Below are 17368 nucleotides of genomic sequence, written 5' to 3' on the forward strand. Positions count from 1 at the left end.
GCTGAAACTTGTTTCATTTCTTTGTGTTAGGAATATTTGGCAAGACTGAGACAGATCCGGCTACAAAACTTTAATGAACGTCAGCAGATTAGAGCAAAACTTCGTGGAGATAAGGTTGGTTTAGAAATAATACTCAGTACTTATGGAAGTTGAGTGTGGGGTATGTTCTTTTACCCCTGGGGGAAGACTTCTGTTTTAGGCAGCTTTATATAGACATATATTTTAGACAGTATATATTGTGAAAAAAACCTGGAATTCTAGAGCATCAAACCTTTCTTGTATCCTCACCTGCAGAACATGGAGCAGTGATGAGGGGTGGCAGGTGAGAGCCCAGCATTGTAGGCTACTTTCCTTGCAACAAGAGGCACATTCCTTTTTTCCTGACTTACTAAAGCTTACATCTTTTAAAACCAATCCTCCCTGAAAAGCCAAACAAATAAAACCCCCACTGATCTCAGAGACGAAGCTCTGTTCAAGTAAATATTGCATTTAAGCAAGGAGTTAGTGAAACTGACCCATGTTAGTCATATAGTCGGTTGAAATATTCTGAGTAGGCACTCATATCACTCCGTATTTAAATACATGCACTGATGATAATTCCATGAAGACTTTCACTTTGCAGAGTGAAGCTGCCAGTTCTGATGGACAGGACTCTAGTGAGGAAGCAGACCTGAAGCGCAAGAAGATAGAAACACAAAAGGTAAGCGTGGAGTGGGGGGAGATGGAAGTTACTGTTGTCAAATATGTTTTATATCTCATGAATTTTCTTATATTTCATTATGCTATCAATAGTTTGTTCATATGTCCACTGCAAGGGGAATGGGGTGAGTTTAACTGTATAGAGCAAATAACTGTGTTCAGCTGCTTTATCTTGGTAATTTTAAAACATGCTGAGACATCCTTGCTAGGATCTTCTGTATCCCAGTCTTCGAGAATTCTCTCTAGGGTAGCTTTTGTCCTAATGGCAATTTGGTATAACTAAAACAGCATTTTGAGACTGAAGGAGTAAGGGAGATATACCTTAGACAACACCTTTCTTTTAGTTAAAGAATAAAGGAAGGCCAAACTCCTTAAATGGGCTGACATGGATTATGTGTGGATTGGAATGTGAGTTATATAACCCTGTGATGAATTACATTTAAAACAAACACATTTCATAGAAATACCGTGTTTAATTAGAACTTTATTCCTTGTGGTGATTTAAAATCATTAACTAGTTCACAATACTACAGATAGCAACTATTGCTCTTATCTATTCTATGAAGTTCCCTCCACCATCTGCAAAGTACAGTGTAAAAACGAGCTAACCCTATGCCTAACCTGAAAACTTGAGGTGAAACAGCAAGTGAAGCTTTTTGTTTATGAGTAAGTTGGTAAAATTTAAACATAATATTTAATATTTTTTGATTAATGCGTTTGTCTTCAAAGATAATTTTAAGTAGAGTTTCTAATTTTACATTAGTCTGTTTAAGATTACAATGTATACTAAAAATAGGACCATGCAAATCAAGAACTGCAATTAAATTTTGAGGAGTTGCCATTATTTCAACATAGATCATCAGTTATTATACATGTGTGGTGATTTTGTCAGTGGAGTCCTCCTTTCATAGTCTATACAGTAGTGAGAGAAAAGGAGATGAGTAATCCAAGAATATTCCTTCTTAAAATGTTCCATGAAATAGGCTGCTGATGATTTCAAGTTGATCTTTTTTTGCTTGTTTACTGTAGGCTCAAGCAAATGCTCGTGCAGCAGTTCTGAAGGAGCAGTTGGAGCGAAAGAGAAAGGAAGCATATGAAAGAGAGAAAAGAGCCTGGGAAGAACATGTAAGAAAATAAATCTGTTACATGCAGTCATAGTATGTAGGGCCATATCTTTGTATAAATAAAATCCTATACTGTGATTTTTCAGGACAAGTAGTTCTGAAATTGGAGAGAGTATCCTGTGTCAGTCAGAATTCCCTAATTAGAAGCCTAATCTTAAGTATGCTTGCAGGGAGACTTCTGAACATCCTACCTAAGAATCATTAGGATCACCCCAATTATTTTATTAATTGTCTGTTAATGACCAAAACTTATTTTATTTTCTTTTACTTGTGTGTGCTATGGAACAAGTCCAACTAGTAATATTGTGAGTAGAAAAAGCAGGATGTGAAGCTGACAAACTGGCATGCCATGGGCAGTTGTCCTTTGTATGAATGTGTGGCATTATTGTCCTTTTGTAAGGATTACATGAGCCTAATTGATAATATTGTGTTTAATGTGTAAAGTCCTGAAGTACATTTTTTGATTTAACTTTTTTTAATTGCATCTGTACAGCTGATTGCAAAAGGGGTAAAGAATCCTAATGTGCCTTTTCATATGGAAGCTACAGAACATAGTCCTATGAATGGACTACAAGAATCTGGAGCAGCTCTTCCTAAGCCACAACTTCCAGTGAAGCCTGGTGTACCTGTCATCTCCATGACTTCTGCTTTGAAGGAAGTGGGTGTGGTAGGTACTTTTGCAAACAGGGTAAAATGAATGGAAAGGCAATAAGTACTGACTGGAACGAGAATGTTTAGAGAAAATGTATAGGTTAGCTAGAAAAAAAATGTTAAGGATGTTTGTTGCTTCTAATTAGGGAAAAGAAATTTTAAAAAAATATAAAAAGAAACCAAAGTTTGAAAGCTGTTGAAACACACCTGTATGCTGAAACTGAAATTCATGTTCTGAGCAGAATAGCTTATGATGAGCCCTAGGTGGCAGCTTCCATTTTGATCAGGGCAGTTTTGTTCAGTTGAACAAGACATCAACTTCCAGCGTTTTCATCAGCCCCTTGAAGAGAGGAGTTAATGAGTTGGTTACTTGGTGGAAGTGAGCAGATAAATTTTGAATGATAGGACTATTTTATATTAATGATTGATTGTTTTCAGTGAGCTTGAAAGTGCTGAATATTACAGAGAAGACAAAGCCTAAGATTCTTGAATCTGTTAGTGCTGTCTCTTCTTGTTGTCTGAAAGAATATCCTAATTTCTATTCTGCATGTTCTCGGTCGTGATATTGTAAAAACTTACATGTTTACCTCAACTGCTTTATGTTACAATTGTGAACCTGAGCTCGTGAGTGTAACCTTGTACAATTTAAATTTTTAACACAATCGATGTTGATTTGAATGCTAGCTTTTGTACATTTGCCTAAGCTCTTTGTAAATTTCAGTGTAGTGTGGTACTTCATACTGAATTCAACCCTGAGGGCTGTAGCTGTGGGAATAGAGTGAGACTTACACTAAAGAATGTGTGTGAAATATAAAATGTTATACCCTGAAAGATGTCAGATGATAGCTGGAAAAATAAATCATATTTTGGACAAATACTTAGATAATTTTTTTTTTATAAAGCATATTTTTTCCACATGGACAGTTTGTCTCACAGTAATGCAAGACAGTGACTATAACAGACTAAAAAATAGCACACAGAGCAATTTGAGTTGGAGAATACAAGCCTTGTACACAGATTATAAATTCTACATTTTGCCTTCAGTATGTAGTTTGCTTATTTACATACCACTAAATTTGTCTCTTTTCCCTTCTGTTTTATCTTAATAAATTATCCTTGACTCTGTGCTTGCCACTTTTTTGGTTCTCTTGTAGAATTACTCATCTGTAGCATAGGAATTCGGTGTTATCTTGCTGTAGAGGTCGTATCTGGCTTTATCTCTACATGTTTCATTCTCTAAAATCTCATTTGTCTGTTTAAATTGAGTGATTCACTTGCTCATCACTTTTAGATAGTGATTGGTTCAAAGATGGAAGGTGCCCTTGAAATTGTGTCTTTGGGATAGAATAAAACAGAATAATCAGGCATTCTGTTTCAGTCTACCTGCAGTTGACATTGGAAAGGTTTTATTATGTCTATTACTATTCTCAAGATAGTTTTTTTCTGACATGTTCTTCTACTTTCTATTTCATGCTTCTGGGACTTAAAGGATGAACATGTAATAACTGCTGTCCAGGAGTCTGAGGAGGAATTGAAAAAGCCAGATGTTGCAGTACAAGTATGTCAAATTATATAGTGTCATTTAGGTATGCTTTCAAGAAAGGCACTATTTTAATGCATATGTTGGTCCTTTCAGAACAAGAGAGAAATTCTGAGAAGATTAAATCAAAATCTTAAAGCTCAAGAAGATGAGAAAGGAAAAAATGAGAGTAAAAATACCTCTGAATCAGCTGGATCTGAAGATGGTAAGGAGCAGCAAGGTGACCAGCCACTTCTGGGAGATCGCAAAAAATGGGAATCTGGGGCCTCTGAGTTGGTCGTTCCTCTAGCTCAGCTGTCAATGGAAGATTCTTTCTCTGGAGCAGAGTGTAAGTTGTTGGGTTTTTTTGTCACCATGCTATTACTAAATCAGTTTGCCATGTGTAGTGTGTGTTTTTATAAACCAGCTACTCTTTATTATTATCATCTTGTTATCAGTTACAGGTCATGCACTTCTAAAAAGTGGGTGGTTATGTATTCCCTTAAATAAGGAATGAGGCACAGACTGAGTAGTTAAAAGCCTCCTGGAGATTCAATAAATAATTTCATAATTTCAACAACAAACAGTTACTTAACTAATAAAAAAGTATTTAAAATATATGAAAGATTCTTATTTAACTTGAAAATCCTGTTGTTGTGTTATCAGTAGTGAAGAAACAATTGAGGGTTTTTCTCAATTTAGATCTGTAACTTATGTTAAGCCTTTCTTAGTGTTTTCCTTTCTTAAATCGAGATTGTTATTCCAGATTTTCCACTTTCCTTCTCTGTTTTTTTGGTTGAAACCTCTTTTTCCTGGTTTCACTATATCTTACTAAAAGTCTGTTTCACATTGTAGAAGGAAATAATCATTGAGAATGTGACAGACTTGCATCTTTGCATAGTAGTTTTATAGTGCTAGAATCAAGAAACTTTTTACTCTGATTTTCTTTGGTGCTTTGTATCCTGTTTTCCTTGGAGGGAGAATGAACAGAAATAAATGTCAAAGGATAGCAAGACAAGAAACTTTCTTGTTTACCATTTCAAGTAAAGTTCAAGACAATTCTGTGCCAATGAAACATTGCTCATACTGCTTTCTTTTGGAGTGTCTGAATTTCTGAAAAGAGCTGCTGCTGCTGCTATTAAGTTGCATATGTCAACTGATATTGAATAACTCTGTTATTGATTGGAATTGGCAGAAGAAAAACTAGATAAGCAAAGTCTGTAGGCTGTCTGATTTAGGGTGCGATGACATGAGTTCTGGCTTTGTCACCTTTTTAGTTTTAAGTTTTGTGGAGGTTGTTTGTTTGATTATTTACTATACAGAAAACTAATAAAAAAATTCTAATTTAGGAAAGTTTTTCTATTTGTGTTTGTGTCCCAACAGGTCAAACTCTGGGAGAAGTAATTAAGTTAGATACTGGTGAACCTCACAGGAAAGTCTGGGGCAAAAGCCCAACTGATTCAGTTCTGAGGATCCTAGGAGAAGCAGAGCTGCAGCTGCAAACTGACATCCTTGAGGAACAAGATGAGATAAATGGTAAGCACAGTGGGTAATTATCTGCACTGCAAGTGTAGTGACAGTTTATCTACTGAGAAAGATTTTGAAGTAATAGAAGCATATTCTTATACTCTCTCTTGCTTTCTACTTCTGGGTGTTGCCTCAGTTCTGAATATAAGCACAAGCTGATACTGGAGGACACCAAAATATTTCAAACTCAGTGGAGTGGTAAGAAATTAACCAGGGTGTGCTGACAGGAAAGGATCTTCATTTCGCTGAAAAGTCTTAAACTTTGCCTTTTAATAGAAACAATCCTAGTTTTTGAAAGGATGTCATCATCTGAATATTTCATTAGATGCTTCCTGTAACTTTGTTGGCAGCATGTGACTTACATATCAGTTGATTTTATTTTTTCTGCCCGGTCCACTCCTGCAATTAGTCCTTTGTAAGGACAAAAGGACTTACATTTATTCCCAATATAAACTTGTACTAATGATAACATAGCATAAGAAATTAGGATTTTAATATTTCTAGCTTTCTTCTTTATATAGTTGTACTAAAAGCATGCAAATTTTTTCTTCTGTTTTCCTTTAAAGAAACAAAAATCCCCAACCTACCATATTAGCTACATTGCAGTTTATTATCCAAATATAGTAAAACACTGTTTACATAATATAATCATTTTCTGTTAGGTACTGCAGAACTACTTGAAGGAGATCATCAGTCTTTATCAGAGGACAAGGAAGAGAAGGCTTTTTCTCCTGTTGGAACTCAGTCTGCAGTACCAGTTGGTGTTACAAAGTCTGTCATAACTGTACCAGAAGAATCTCAAAGAACTGGACCCACCCTGGTGCAGAGCAACGCTATTGTGCTGGATGGTAGTTCATTTCATCAGTAATTCTACTTAAAATCTGCTTATTGAATGCAATAAATGAAGTAACGATCTTGTATACTTTTATATCTTCCCATAATTAATGTGCAGGTTTTTATCAACACATTTTAGGTAGGACCAGGTGCTCTCTATGCCTGTGTTGTAATCTGATTCAGTAATGTATTTACTAGATTTCCTGAAACATTTTTGTGTGCATATAGAAAACTTCAGAGAACAAGTAGAATTCCAAAGTGCTTCAAACTTTTTGTTGTTAATTTGATGGGGTTTTGGTTTATTTTTCCCCATCAATTGTGCTGGAATCTTTTCTCCTGTGATATCAGCATCCTTTTGATCTCTAGGGGTATGTTGCTGAGGTTTTTAGAAGACATGATTCATTGGAGCTTTAAGACACACTTCTGGTATCATAAAAAAACCAAAACTTTTAGCTCTGGGATTACAAAACTTCTGCTGTTTCTGCAAAATTATTTAAGATGAAGGATTTAAGTGTAATCTTAAAATGTATACTTCCCCATCTTTTTGCTTGATTGGAATTAATTTTTAATGAGGTAAATGACTATTAATTTTAGAGCCTGATGATTTGGAAGCAGAGGTGCTGGAAGAAATGGAAGATAAAATGCACCAGAGTAAGGAGAATAAGGAGTTCCCTAGCACTGTTAATGAAGTGTGGGTAAAAGAGAAAGAAGATGTGTAAGTACTCTCTTCTGACCTCTCTCTCCAGTTCAAACAACTGAGCCTTAACTGAGTTTTATTTGGACATGTCAGTTAAAATTTCACTTAGCTAAAGCTTCATTGCTTGTTGCTGTGTTGGTTTTACTGCACTTGATGACTTCAATAGATTAATGACCATTTTTTACATGGCATTTCCCCATGATGTGATGTGTTACAATAGGGCACAACATAGAATGAATGGAGCAGCTTCAGAGAAAGAAGCACTCAACAAGGTGCAACCACAGAAGGAAGCTCCAGCAGGTCAGTGCCAATCTCATGTTCCATGGCTTGGCAGTGTGGGGTGCTTGAGTCACCTCTCCTCGCTTCATTAGCCCCAAATGAGCAAGTTTTTATTTGCTTCTTCAGTTCTTATTTCTAAAAGAGAAATTTCTTTTGGATTAGGAAGACAAATTGTGGGTATTATGTTTGTTACCAAAAAGCTACACTGCGTATAGGTCAACAGGACAGTGGCCCATACTGATGAACATCAGCTTTCTGAATGTTGCAGCTTTTTCACATGACTATTTAGGATGTTATGAGATCTGATTATTTACTTAATAGAAGTGTTGTTTTGTTTATACACATTTCAAATGAATACTGAGCTGCAGCTCAATGTTTTAAGTGACTGCTGATGACAATATTTTATCTTTATTGCATAGAAGAATTGCTTGTTCTTGGAGGTCTGGGAGGTAGCTTCAGAAAAAACATTGTCAGTGCTGTAAAGTATCATTGGTGATACTCTTGCATCTAGTTAAGGGTGGCTTAAGCAAACTAGATAGGCTTTTCACCCTGTTTGGGCAAATTATATTGAGATAACTTCAAAGAGATCTAGTATAAGGTGATAAGCAATGGTTGAAAATGGATGACACATTATCAGACATGGACTGGATAATGAGAAAACAGAAGGCCTGAGACCAGAGCAGGCTATAGCTGAGGGTTGTATATTCTCCAAAAGTTAAAATGTGAAAATTCACATTGTAATTGCACTTAATAAAATTATCAAAAATATTTTAATACTTTTAAAGTGCTATCTACTTTTCTCTTTAATTGTATAAGAGAAATTAGGTAAATTCACAGCTGTTACCTTTTCCTTAAATATCTTGGGGTTTTAATCTGGTTGGATTTGTAACAGACTTTCTTTTACCACATCAGAAACTTGTTCCAGTGACTCTCAGCAAGCTGAACCCTTATTCAAGAGAGTAATACAGCCCACAGCTGTACCAACAGCCTCACCAGTTTTGTCAGCTCAGTCTTCACAGGAAGAGTCTTTTGTACCTCGTTCACGTTCCATATCACCAGCAAGAAATAAAGGCAAAAATTCATTGTTGATTGGACTTTCTACAGGACTTTTTGATGCAAATGACCCAAAGGCAAGTTTAAATAACAAAAAAGAAATACTTTTTTGTTCTATAGTATTATTCTTACTTTCTTATTGAAGTTGAATGAGGCCAGAAAGATGGCACAACTTTTCAAGCAGGTATTTGTATTTGTCAAGCCATGTCTGCCCTGTAGTTCAGCTGGACTGTGCTCATGATATCAGCAAGCCTCATGCAGCAGTAAAAGTCTCTGGTTTCACCATTCAACATTCTATGTTCCAGGTGTTTGTGAAGGAATTCCACTCTTTTTCTGAGACATTACTGAGGGAGTTCATGAAGACATTCCTAACTTGCCCTATCTGCTTTCTTCCTTTTGTGCAGTCTTTTAGAAGAATCACTACTTTGCCATCATAAACAATCACTGAACAGGGCAGCAAAGATATCTTGTCATTTCTGCCAACAAAGTGATTTTTTTCCTGTAGGATCCAATCTACTAGCACAGCTTCTGGCTGTAAAGCAGGAAGCCTGAAGAATGGTGAAATCTCATTTTAAAGTATTTTGTAAACTCAAGCTGTCTTTAATATTGTTACCAACCAAGCTTTCTATTGCTTTTGTAGATGTTGAGAACATGTTCACTCCCAGATCTTTACAAGCTGTACAGAAGTTTAGTTGATGTTCCCAGTGTAGCAGATGTGCAGCATCAACATAATCTTGAAACAGATGATACAGAAGATGAGCAAGCCAAAGAAGGACCCTCTGACTCTGAGGACATGTGAGTGTATCAAGTTTATCAAGTGTTTTAACAGGAATCTTAGTTCAATAATGTTTTTGGTTAGACACTAACTGTTATACACACTATACCAGCATGGAGTTTTTACCCAGATTTTAAATATTTTGTATTGCATCATCATTTACTTTAAGTCTTGTTCCAGAGAATTGAGAAGCTAATGGGGTACACTGCATACAATAACTATCTGAATTTCCTTCCCAAAATCTATCCAAGATCTGTCTGGTGTCTGCAACTTGCATTTTGCTCAAGCAACTCAAAGTTGATTGCTATTGCTCTTCTAGAACTAAAAATTTCTTTAATATTTCATTTCTTTCTATGTTCTGGGAATCTTGCTCATTTATCTCCTCCACTGTTTAATTAGAATGTTCTTCAAGTCCCTCAAAATCTGACCCCAGAATTGACTATTCCCCGCAGCTTTGATAGTCTGGTGTATCTAGTCTGCTTAGATCTAGATCTATATTTTGCTCCAGACACATTTTTATCTGAATTGAAAATGTTATATTTGCCAGGGTTCTATAATAGTGCACAAATACAAGGATTTTGAAATTACCTTACTAATAAAGTTGAATTGAGGACTTACTATCTTTTTATGAGACTGTGGGATATCTGTTTATTCCCTGTGTTTTGCATGATCCAAAGGTGTCAGTGCTGTAGTCATATTGGACTGAGGTCACAAATAGCTGAGAGAGGAGGGTGGAGTGTGTCTTTTTTTTTTTTCCCCTCCAGCTAGACTGGCTTTTCAATTTGCTGCTAACAAAAGAAATGAGCTCTTTCTACAGTGCTTGTCTTGCAAAGTATTAATTATATAAACTTTATATCACATTCCTTTAGTATGTTTGGAGAGACGGACACAGATTTGCAGGAACTCCGGGATTCAATGGAACAGTTGCTTAGGGAGCAGCCTGGTGAGGAGCTGAGTGAAGAAGAGGAGTCTACTTTAAAGGCTAATGCCATGGAATGCATAACAAATGGTACTGAGCTGGATGAAGGAGATGAAAATAACCCCAGCAGTGAAAGTGCTCTTAATGAAGAATGGCAGTCAGGTATAATTTCTGTTATACCTGTTTTATAAGTTAGTTATTCATGTTAATAATATTATTCATGTTAATAATGATTTAGTTTATAACAAAGTAAAGCTCTAATTGATAATTTTTATACACAAGTTTAAATAAAACAGATTATATTCAGACTTTCTGAATGTTAAGGTCAACATCTAAGTGACACTCCATGTTGCAAATTAAAACTTTGCTGTTTGTGGGGTAGTGATGGTAAGGGCCTTTTTCTCTAAATTGTCTAAAACTTGGCTTCAAGGAAGATCAAAGACAGAATGCATTGTATGTCTTGAATAATTCATGGCTGTAAGTGTGAAAAAGAAGTAGCAATTGACATGACTGGAGTATCTGGGATTCAGCTTAAATTAGAGTTAAGTAATTGAACAGGCACTCAGAAGGAACATGAAATTGTTCACCTTGTCCTTAGCCAAAATTAGGTATTAATGCAGTCAGACTAGAAGTGAGACAGATAAATTAATTACTGCTTTTAGCATTTTGCATTAGCTATGCACAACTTCCTGAAGTCTCATTTCTGTATTTTAAATTCTTGTGGAAATGGAAGTATTTTACTCTTGCTGGAAAATGAAGTGCAGCTAGAAATATAGTTATGAAAAGATGCAGAAAATCAGTAACTCGGTTGAAACAAAGCTTTTGTGTACTTTTTATTGAAGAAAATTTTCAACAAATTAAACATCTAATAATACATTCCAATAATTATTTCAAGGTTAAATAAACTTTGTTAATGTCTTTAATTTTGTGGCATGCTGATGTTATACACTGATAACATACAACACTACCTGTGTATGTGATTCTGCTGTTGTTGTAAGTGCTGGAGTTTAATACAAGTGTCCTACCTTCTAGATATTCCATAAGAATTTCAAGTTTCATTGTTGGGGCAGGGAGGAAGGCAGGGCAGCCTTCAAAATGGTAACAGATAGATAGAACTTGAGACAAAATCTGTTCAAGATCTAGATGTTAAATAGAGGATTAGAAATAACCTAATGGGTTTTTAACCCATATACAACTTTTTATTTTATTGTTACTTTCTTATTGATTTGACTGTTGATACTTGAATGAAGGATGTGATTTGGCCAGGACTATACCTTAGACTAGTCATATGTAAGAATTGCAAGTAGTAGAGTTCTAATACTACCTCATGAAGTCTGTGATCCACCAGGTAATAGTATTTAAAGGTGTGGTATATACTCTGAAATGTATGAAGTTTTTCCATGGGAGACAAGTTCTCTCCAAATTTGAATGCTTATTTAAGAAAGTATTTTTTCCTGCATTTTACAATGGAATTTTACATAAGAATTCTGTCTTGTATTTTTTAAAACATTATTTTTGTTAGATTTATCTCGTTTTACCATTACAAACCTATTTTCAAGGTTTCTAAGCCTATAAGCAAAATTATTTTGATTTCTCTCCTGTATGTTATTGCACCACTTGGCATACTTAATTTGCTACACAAAGGAGATGCACTTATAAAAGAGCAAGGAACTCTGTAGCTAAATTAGTATTGAGTTTTTTAGACTTGCTCCATGGAACAAGATGCATCTCAGGGCAGAAAGCAATGGATGGGTAACATACATGTCCTCATTTTTTGCTAGAAGACAGCTGCTTCATTAAGGAACTCCTTTCCCTTGTGTGGGACAGCCACCAACCCTTCATGAGTTTCATCTCAGAAATTTATAGAGTGGTGGTATGGAACTTGACCTACTTTGTTAACTAAAATTCTGCTTTAAGACCATACCATGTTTTCCTTCAGGCTGAATATCCCTATGGCTAATTGTCAGAGTGGGGATTTCATGGGGATAGCTGGATGCTTCCCATTTGTGATTCAGGATTTTTTTTCAAGAAAGAGACTATTCCTATTTTCTTGCACATTGTTAGAACATCTGCCAACATCATCCAGTGCTTCTGAGCTTACCTGTTTGGTTGCTTTTAAAGGATATTTGTTTTAGTGATTTAGAAACAACATGAAGAATGTAGAACTGAGGGGGTTTTACTGTTGTTTTTTTTCTTTCTAGATAATAGTGATGGAGAGATTGCCAGCGAATGTGAAGAATGTGATAGTATCTTCAGCCATTTAGAAGAGTTGAGATATAACCTGGAGCAGGAAATAGGCTTTGATAAATTAATTGAAGTTTATGAGAAAATAAAGGTTTGTGGAATAAGCTCAAGTGGAAATACTTGAAGAAACAAGCACCTAGCACTGTTTGCTGTGCCAGTTAACTAATTACTTTGTGTAACTAGAGTAAAAGGTTTTTTCTATAGTCTTTTAATCTGTTTTGGCATACTAAACTCTTATCAGAGAAAATGCCTGGCCAGTGGATTAAAGAGAAAATCTTCTGGTTTAACCATGAATTGCATTTAATAGATTTGAACTACTTAATTTTATACCCATTTTCATTTTGGCAACATGGTTTGTTCTTTCCACTAGGCTATACTTGAAGATGAAGATGAAAATATTGATGTTTGTTCAACTGTAGTTCAGACTGTTCTTGGAAATGAGCACAAACACCTGTATGCCAAAATACTTCATCTGGTAATGGCAGACGGAGCCTACCAAGAAGGTAATCTCAATGTATCCTGGCAATTATGGCTTGTCTTATGTTCTTCCTTGGTCATATACAATATAGGTTCTAATATACTTTTAAAACATCATAGTATCACAGACTTGAGAAAATGTCTGTGCTTTGGTATATTGATTGACTAAATTAATTAAAGTTTTCCACAAAGGTTATTTTTATTCCTGCAACAAAATCTGGCAAACTTTGCTGACTACTCTGATTTAACAGAATTTGTACGTGCAGTCAACTGTAACAATAATTGGCCTACAAAAGGTACAATATAATTATTTAATTTCTGTAAAACAGTTTTACAGCTTGGGAAAGGAAATCCAGCACACAACTTGCAGAATCAAAACCAATTTTACCTTAAGAATTAATGAACTTCTAGCTAAAATAGTATTATGCTTTCTATAATGTTACTTTTAATAGGTTGCACCATCACTCCTTTTCTGAAAATTTCGTGGAGCTCTTTATCCTATAATTAGCTTTTTTCAGAAGACCTTGATGTGTATGAACCATCCATCTTATTTGGTGTCTCAGTAATACATGAAAATAATTCATTTTGCCCTGGAGCCCTGCCCAGCTTAGCAGAGGCTACAAGGCAGATGGATGTTGCTCCATCTTTCAGAGTCATGCTTAGGAAAAACCACACAGACTACCATCAGCAATGGAATGGTTTTGGGGTTTTTTTCATTTTTCTCATGTCAGGAATTTAACTGCAGTTATGTATTTTTAGATTTCTAATGGTGAAAGTCTTCACTGGAGAGGAGAAAAAGAAGAAATCTAAGATTTTAATTAGTTTTATAGTAATCAGAAGCATCATATTTGGTTTTAGAAGTATGTGCAATGATCACTATTTAATGCATTTCAATTTTCAAAAAAATATTCTAATGCATGTTAACCAATAAGTACTTTCTGCATCTTTTAAATTCTTTTACAAGTGTGTTGCATTGGTAGTGCAAGGTGAAGTAGGGGTACAGCTTTTTATGACTTTTTTTATGTGAATACTTGGGAGGTGTCTTAAAGCTAGTTAGAAAAACATAATTGTTTTTTTAAAATTCTAATCCAAATTACGTTTTCCCAATTTTTTTTTTCTACTGATCTAGAACTGCTAGGTAAGAACAATCATTTCCATGTTGTTTTCATGCTGTGTTAGACAACTGTGACAGAGAAATGTCTGAAAAATATTTTTCAGGCACAATTTCTTGATTTAGTGGCAGATTCGGAAAGATGAACTGCAGTAGTCCATTTTTCAAGTGTCCAAAAGACTGGCAATGTAAAATAATAAGAAAATGGTTACTATAGTGTCACCATTTTCTTTTGCTTGCTACTCTGCTTTAAGGATAGTTTAAAACTAGTACTAAGAGACTTAAATGAAAATGTGCTGAAATGTTGGCATATAAATTATAAGCTGTTGTCTGAGTGAATCCTATTAAAAAGAACTGACTTTCATCTGGCAAAATGCTGATTAACAAGTGGCTATTTTTATTAGATTCAGTTCTAATTCTCTATTTTACAAATCTGTGGTAGCATCCAAAAACGATAAGAAAAAGTAATTCTATACATTTCAGACACTTGAATTAAAAAGTCCTATGCTAATAGGGGTGAATAGAGGACAAATGACAGACAGAATGATCTTCATGAGCTTCTGTCTCCAAAGTCTTATACTCTTCAAATAAGAAATGTTGGGAGAAAAATCTCTGTTCCTCTTTCCTAAGAGGATTGTTCTAACTGAAGCAGGCCACTTGAGGTGCAATTATCTTAAATTCACTAATCCAAGATGACACAATTTTCGATATTTGTGTGTAGCGCTTTAAGGCAGCTTTGGTCATGGTCACCTCATTGGTGACAGGCTTCGTGTAATCTTGTGTTATTGCTTACTGAGTTGTGGTTTCTAGATTGTTTTGTAACCCTAGCTTCCCTTGTGTCTGTGTGTGTCTCTGTTTCACACTGTCTCTCCCTCTCTTCTGCTTTGTACAGGTAATGATGAATAAGCCTGACTCAGGAAATTCTTAGTGCTCACTACACACCGGTGTCCCAAGTCCGCACAGCTGAACAGCAAATTGTAGTGGAGAATGTGACATTGAGCAGGAGAGGCAAGACTTCAAAAAAGAATGCTGATTGTATGAAAAAGAGAAAAAACATGCCTTTTAAAGTGAGATACCTTTAGAGTTCTCTTGTGTGGATTTGTATACGTATTCCTTAAATATTAGGTGCCCAAAATTTTAAAAAACCCACACCAACCAACCAGCAACAACAAAAAAAAAATAAACAAAACCCAAAAGCCTCAACAAACCAAACAAAAAAACCCCAAACCTGTAACCTCTCAAATTTCAAAAGAAACAGAGAAAGAAATACCTGTATATATTCTGATGCAAAACTCAGACCTATAATTAAAACAGAATTTCTGCCATATGACCAGACAGCTGGTATGGTTGAACAGTTAGAAGCATTACTGTGTTGTGGAAGTGCTTACATCTAGCTATTCACTTTCATACTTCAAATAGCTTTTCCTTACACCTACACAAAGAAATTGCTTTGTTTTTATTGACCCTTCATGGTTTTTTAATAGTATCTTAATCTAGTGGTCTAGTTCAAGCATTTCACTTTTATTGTATTTTGAAGCTGAAGGCTTCTGTCACATCTGAAATATCTTGATGGTGTTTCTTAATTAGGGCAAACTGGTATATAAGTCATCATTTAAATGTCTGGGGATGGGTTGGGATTGTAAAATCCATTTGGACCTAGAGTATTTTCCAAAATTTTTCTTCTTATTTTTCTTCTTCTTCCCCTTTCCTATCCCCTTCCCAAAAATCCTAGTTGTTTACCTCTCTTAAATTTTGCAATCTGGTCAATGATGATGTACCACACCGTTGAACTGAAAAGGGGAGGGGGTTTGCAGTTTGGTCTTGAAGTCTGAGTGTTCTGGTCATTCCTCCAGCAGCCACAGGGGAAAATGAAACATTGCAGCCACAAGTGCTGTGTAATATTTCACTTCTTCTGGCTCCTGTATTGTACAGCTTGGTTTCCACCACCCTACAAGCAAAACCAGGTTTCTTCTGACACACATTTCCTTGTTCCTTGTCCAAGCAGTACTATACAGGGCAGACATTAGGAATTCTGTTGTTTTCCAGTCATCATCTCTGCATCAGCTTTACTGGTTTATCCATTACAGTAAGTCTCTTGTTAAGAATTTGATGAACTGTCAAACTTTCAAGTGCCCTATTGAAGAAAAATTGGTTTGGTTTCTTTTTTTTTCAGCTACGAGTCTCAATCTAAAACTGTCAAAACTTACTTTTCCACAAAGTAAAAACAAGTATATATATATATATTTATTGTTTAAACTGTCAAAATATGTATATGTTTTTTGTATAATTGCTTTATGGTGTCATTATTAAAATTTTGCCCACTGAAAAGGGTTAAATTTTTTTAGATACCAAACTTACTGTAGTTCAGCAGTATCGTGGGAATCTGCAGTGAGAATAAAATTATTAATAATAAGAATAAAAAATCGCCTTTAATAGATTATTATTTATATCCTTATTTCTTTGATAAACAGCTCTTAGTTTATCTGATGAGAAACTATGATCAGTTCTTGGAAACAGTGTTGGTTCTGGGCTATGCTGCTTCTTTTCTCATTCCCTTACCTTTATTTCCTTTTTCTTAACTTCCCACAGTGCACTTCTTACCAGGTTTCTCATCCATTTCACTTTCCACTGCTGCATAATCTGTTCAGAGAGATGATCTTCATGAGCTGCGTCACTCATGACTTTTAGCAAATGCACCCTAAAGACTGAATTATTTTCCTTTTTCAGGTTTGATTTTTCAAATCATACTTTGCCCACCTTTGGGAGGAAGGGAAGACTCAAAACCTTTAGATTTAAAATAATATAGAATAACTGTGTGGAAACAATAAAATGCACAACTGGTATATTCTGTCCTCTAGGGTTTTGAATCCTCTTAATTTGTGAAGTTAAGGACTGGGCCGTGTTCACTTCTTTTAAATTGAAATAGTGTCATTATTGACAGTCTTCATTTCTAATGCAGTGTACTGGCTTCCTTCTGGTGAGAACCATGGCATAATCTACAGACTGCGAGATTTGCAAACAGAGCTTTTTATCAATTAGTCATTTGAAAAATACATGTACATAGTGGGCAGCTTTTTAAGAATAATCTTCAAACCTGCCACTCAAGACTGAATATCCTTGAAATCCCTCAAAAGCTAACTTGAAACTGACACAGTAAATAAGTTTGTCAGCAAAAGAAATACTTTCATCTGAAATGTTAAATCCATATTTAATGTATTCTATAATGACATCAAGACCGGTGTGGCTGCAAGATAATTAATTGGTCTGTATGCAATTTACTGAAATTAGTTGAGCATTTGGCTTGTGTGCATATGACATTCACCTTGAAGAATTTTCTGTTGTAGTTCTAGTAGCAAATTGAGATAGGGAATGGTATTTTTCACACAAAACATATTCTGTGAACTATATAACACTGATGTCTCTGTCTTCAGACTAGCTTCTTGACCCTTGAAGCCAACA

At 35.3% G+C, this 17368-nt stretch overlaps 1 protein-coding gene across 10 annotated transcripts in view; it reads left to right on the top strand.

Moving 5' to 3' along the window:
- Positions 1 to 16699, top strand: part of NEK1 (NIMA related kinase 1) — a 44144-nt gene extending 27445 nt beyond the window's left edge. For 6 of the 10 annotated variants that reach the window (XM_058024447.1, XM_058024452.1, XM_058024453.1 and 3 more), the window contains 16 exons: positions 31 to 114; positions 608 to 700; positions 1729 to 1824; positions 2317 to 2490; positions 3964 to 4032; positions 4111 to 4342; positions 5377 to 5529; positions 6183 to 6368; positions 6949 to 7069; positions 7272 to 7351; positions 8243 to 8460; positions 9024 to 9178; positions 10028 to 10239; positions 12279 to 12412; positions 12692 to 12824; positions 14802 to 16699. In XM_058024447.1, coding sequence (XP_057880430.1) covers positions 31 to 114; positions 608 to 700; positions 1729 to 1824; positions 2317 to 2490; positions 3964 to 4032; positions 4111 to 4342; positions 5377 to 5529; positions 6183 to 6368; positions 6949 to 7069; positions 7272 to 7351; positions 8243 to 8460; positions 9024 to 9178; positions 10028 to 10239; positions 12279 to 12412; positions 12692 to 12824; positions 14802 to 14815 — 2154 coding nt within the window. In that variant the 3' untranslated portion in view covers positions 14816 to 16699. Of the gene's footprint in view, positions 1 to 30; positions 115 to 607; positions 701 to 1728; positions 1825 to 2316; positions 2491 to 3963; positions 4033 to 4110; positions 4343 to 5376; positions 5530 to 5656; positions 5719 to 6182; positions 6369 to 6948; positions 7070 to 7271; positions 7352 to 8242; positions 8461 to 9023; positions 9179 to 10027; positions 10240 to 12278; positions 12413 to 12691; positions 12825 to 14801 lie in introns of those variants that run through there. The other 4 variants (XM_058024451.1, XM_058024456.1, XM_058024457.1 and 1 more) reach the window with 2 other exon arrangements.
- The last annotated feature ends 669 nt before the right edge of the window (positions 16700 to 17368 follow it).

Source organism: Melospiza georgiana, chromosome 5, assembly GCF_028018845.1.
Source record: "Melospiza georgiana isolate bMelGeo1 chromosome 5, bMelGeo1.pri, whole genome shotgun sequence".
Classification (NCBI taxonomy): domain Eukaryota; kingdom Metazoa; phylum Chordata; class Aves; order Passeriformes; family Passerellidae; genus Melospiza; species Melospiza georgiana.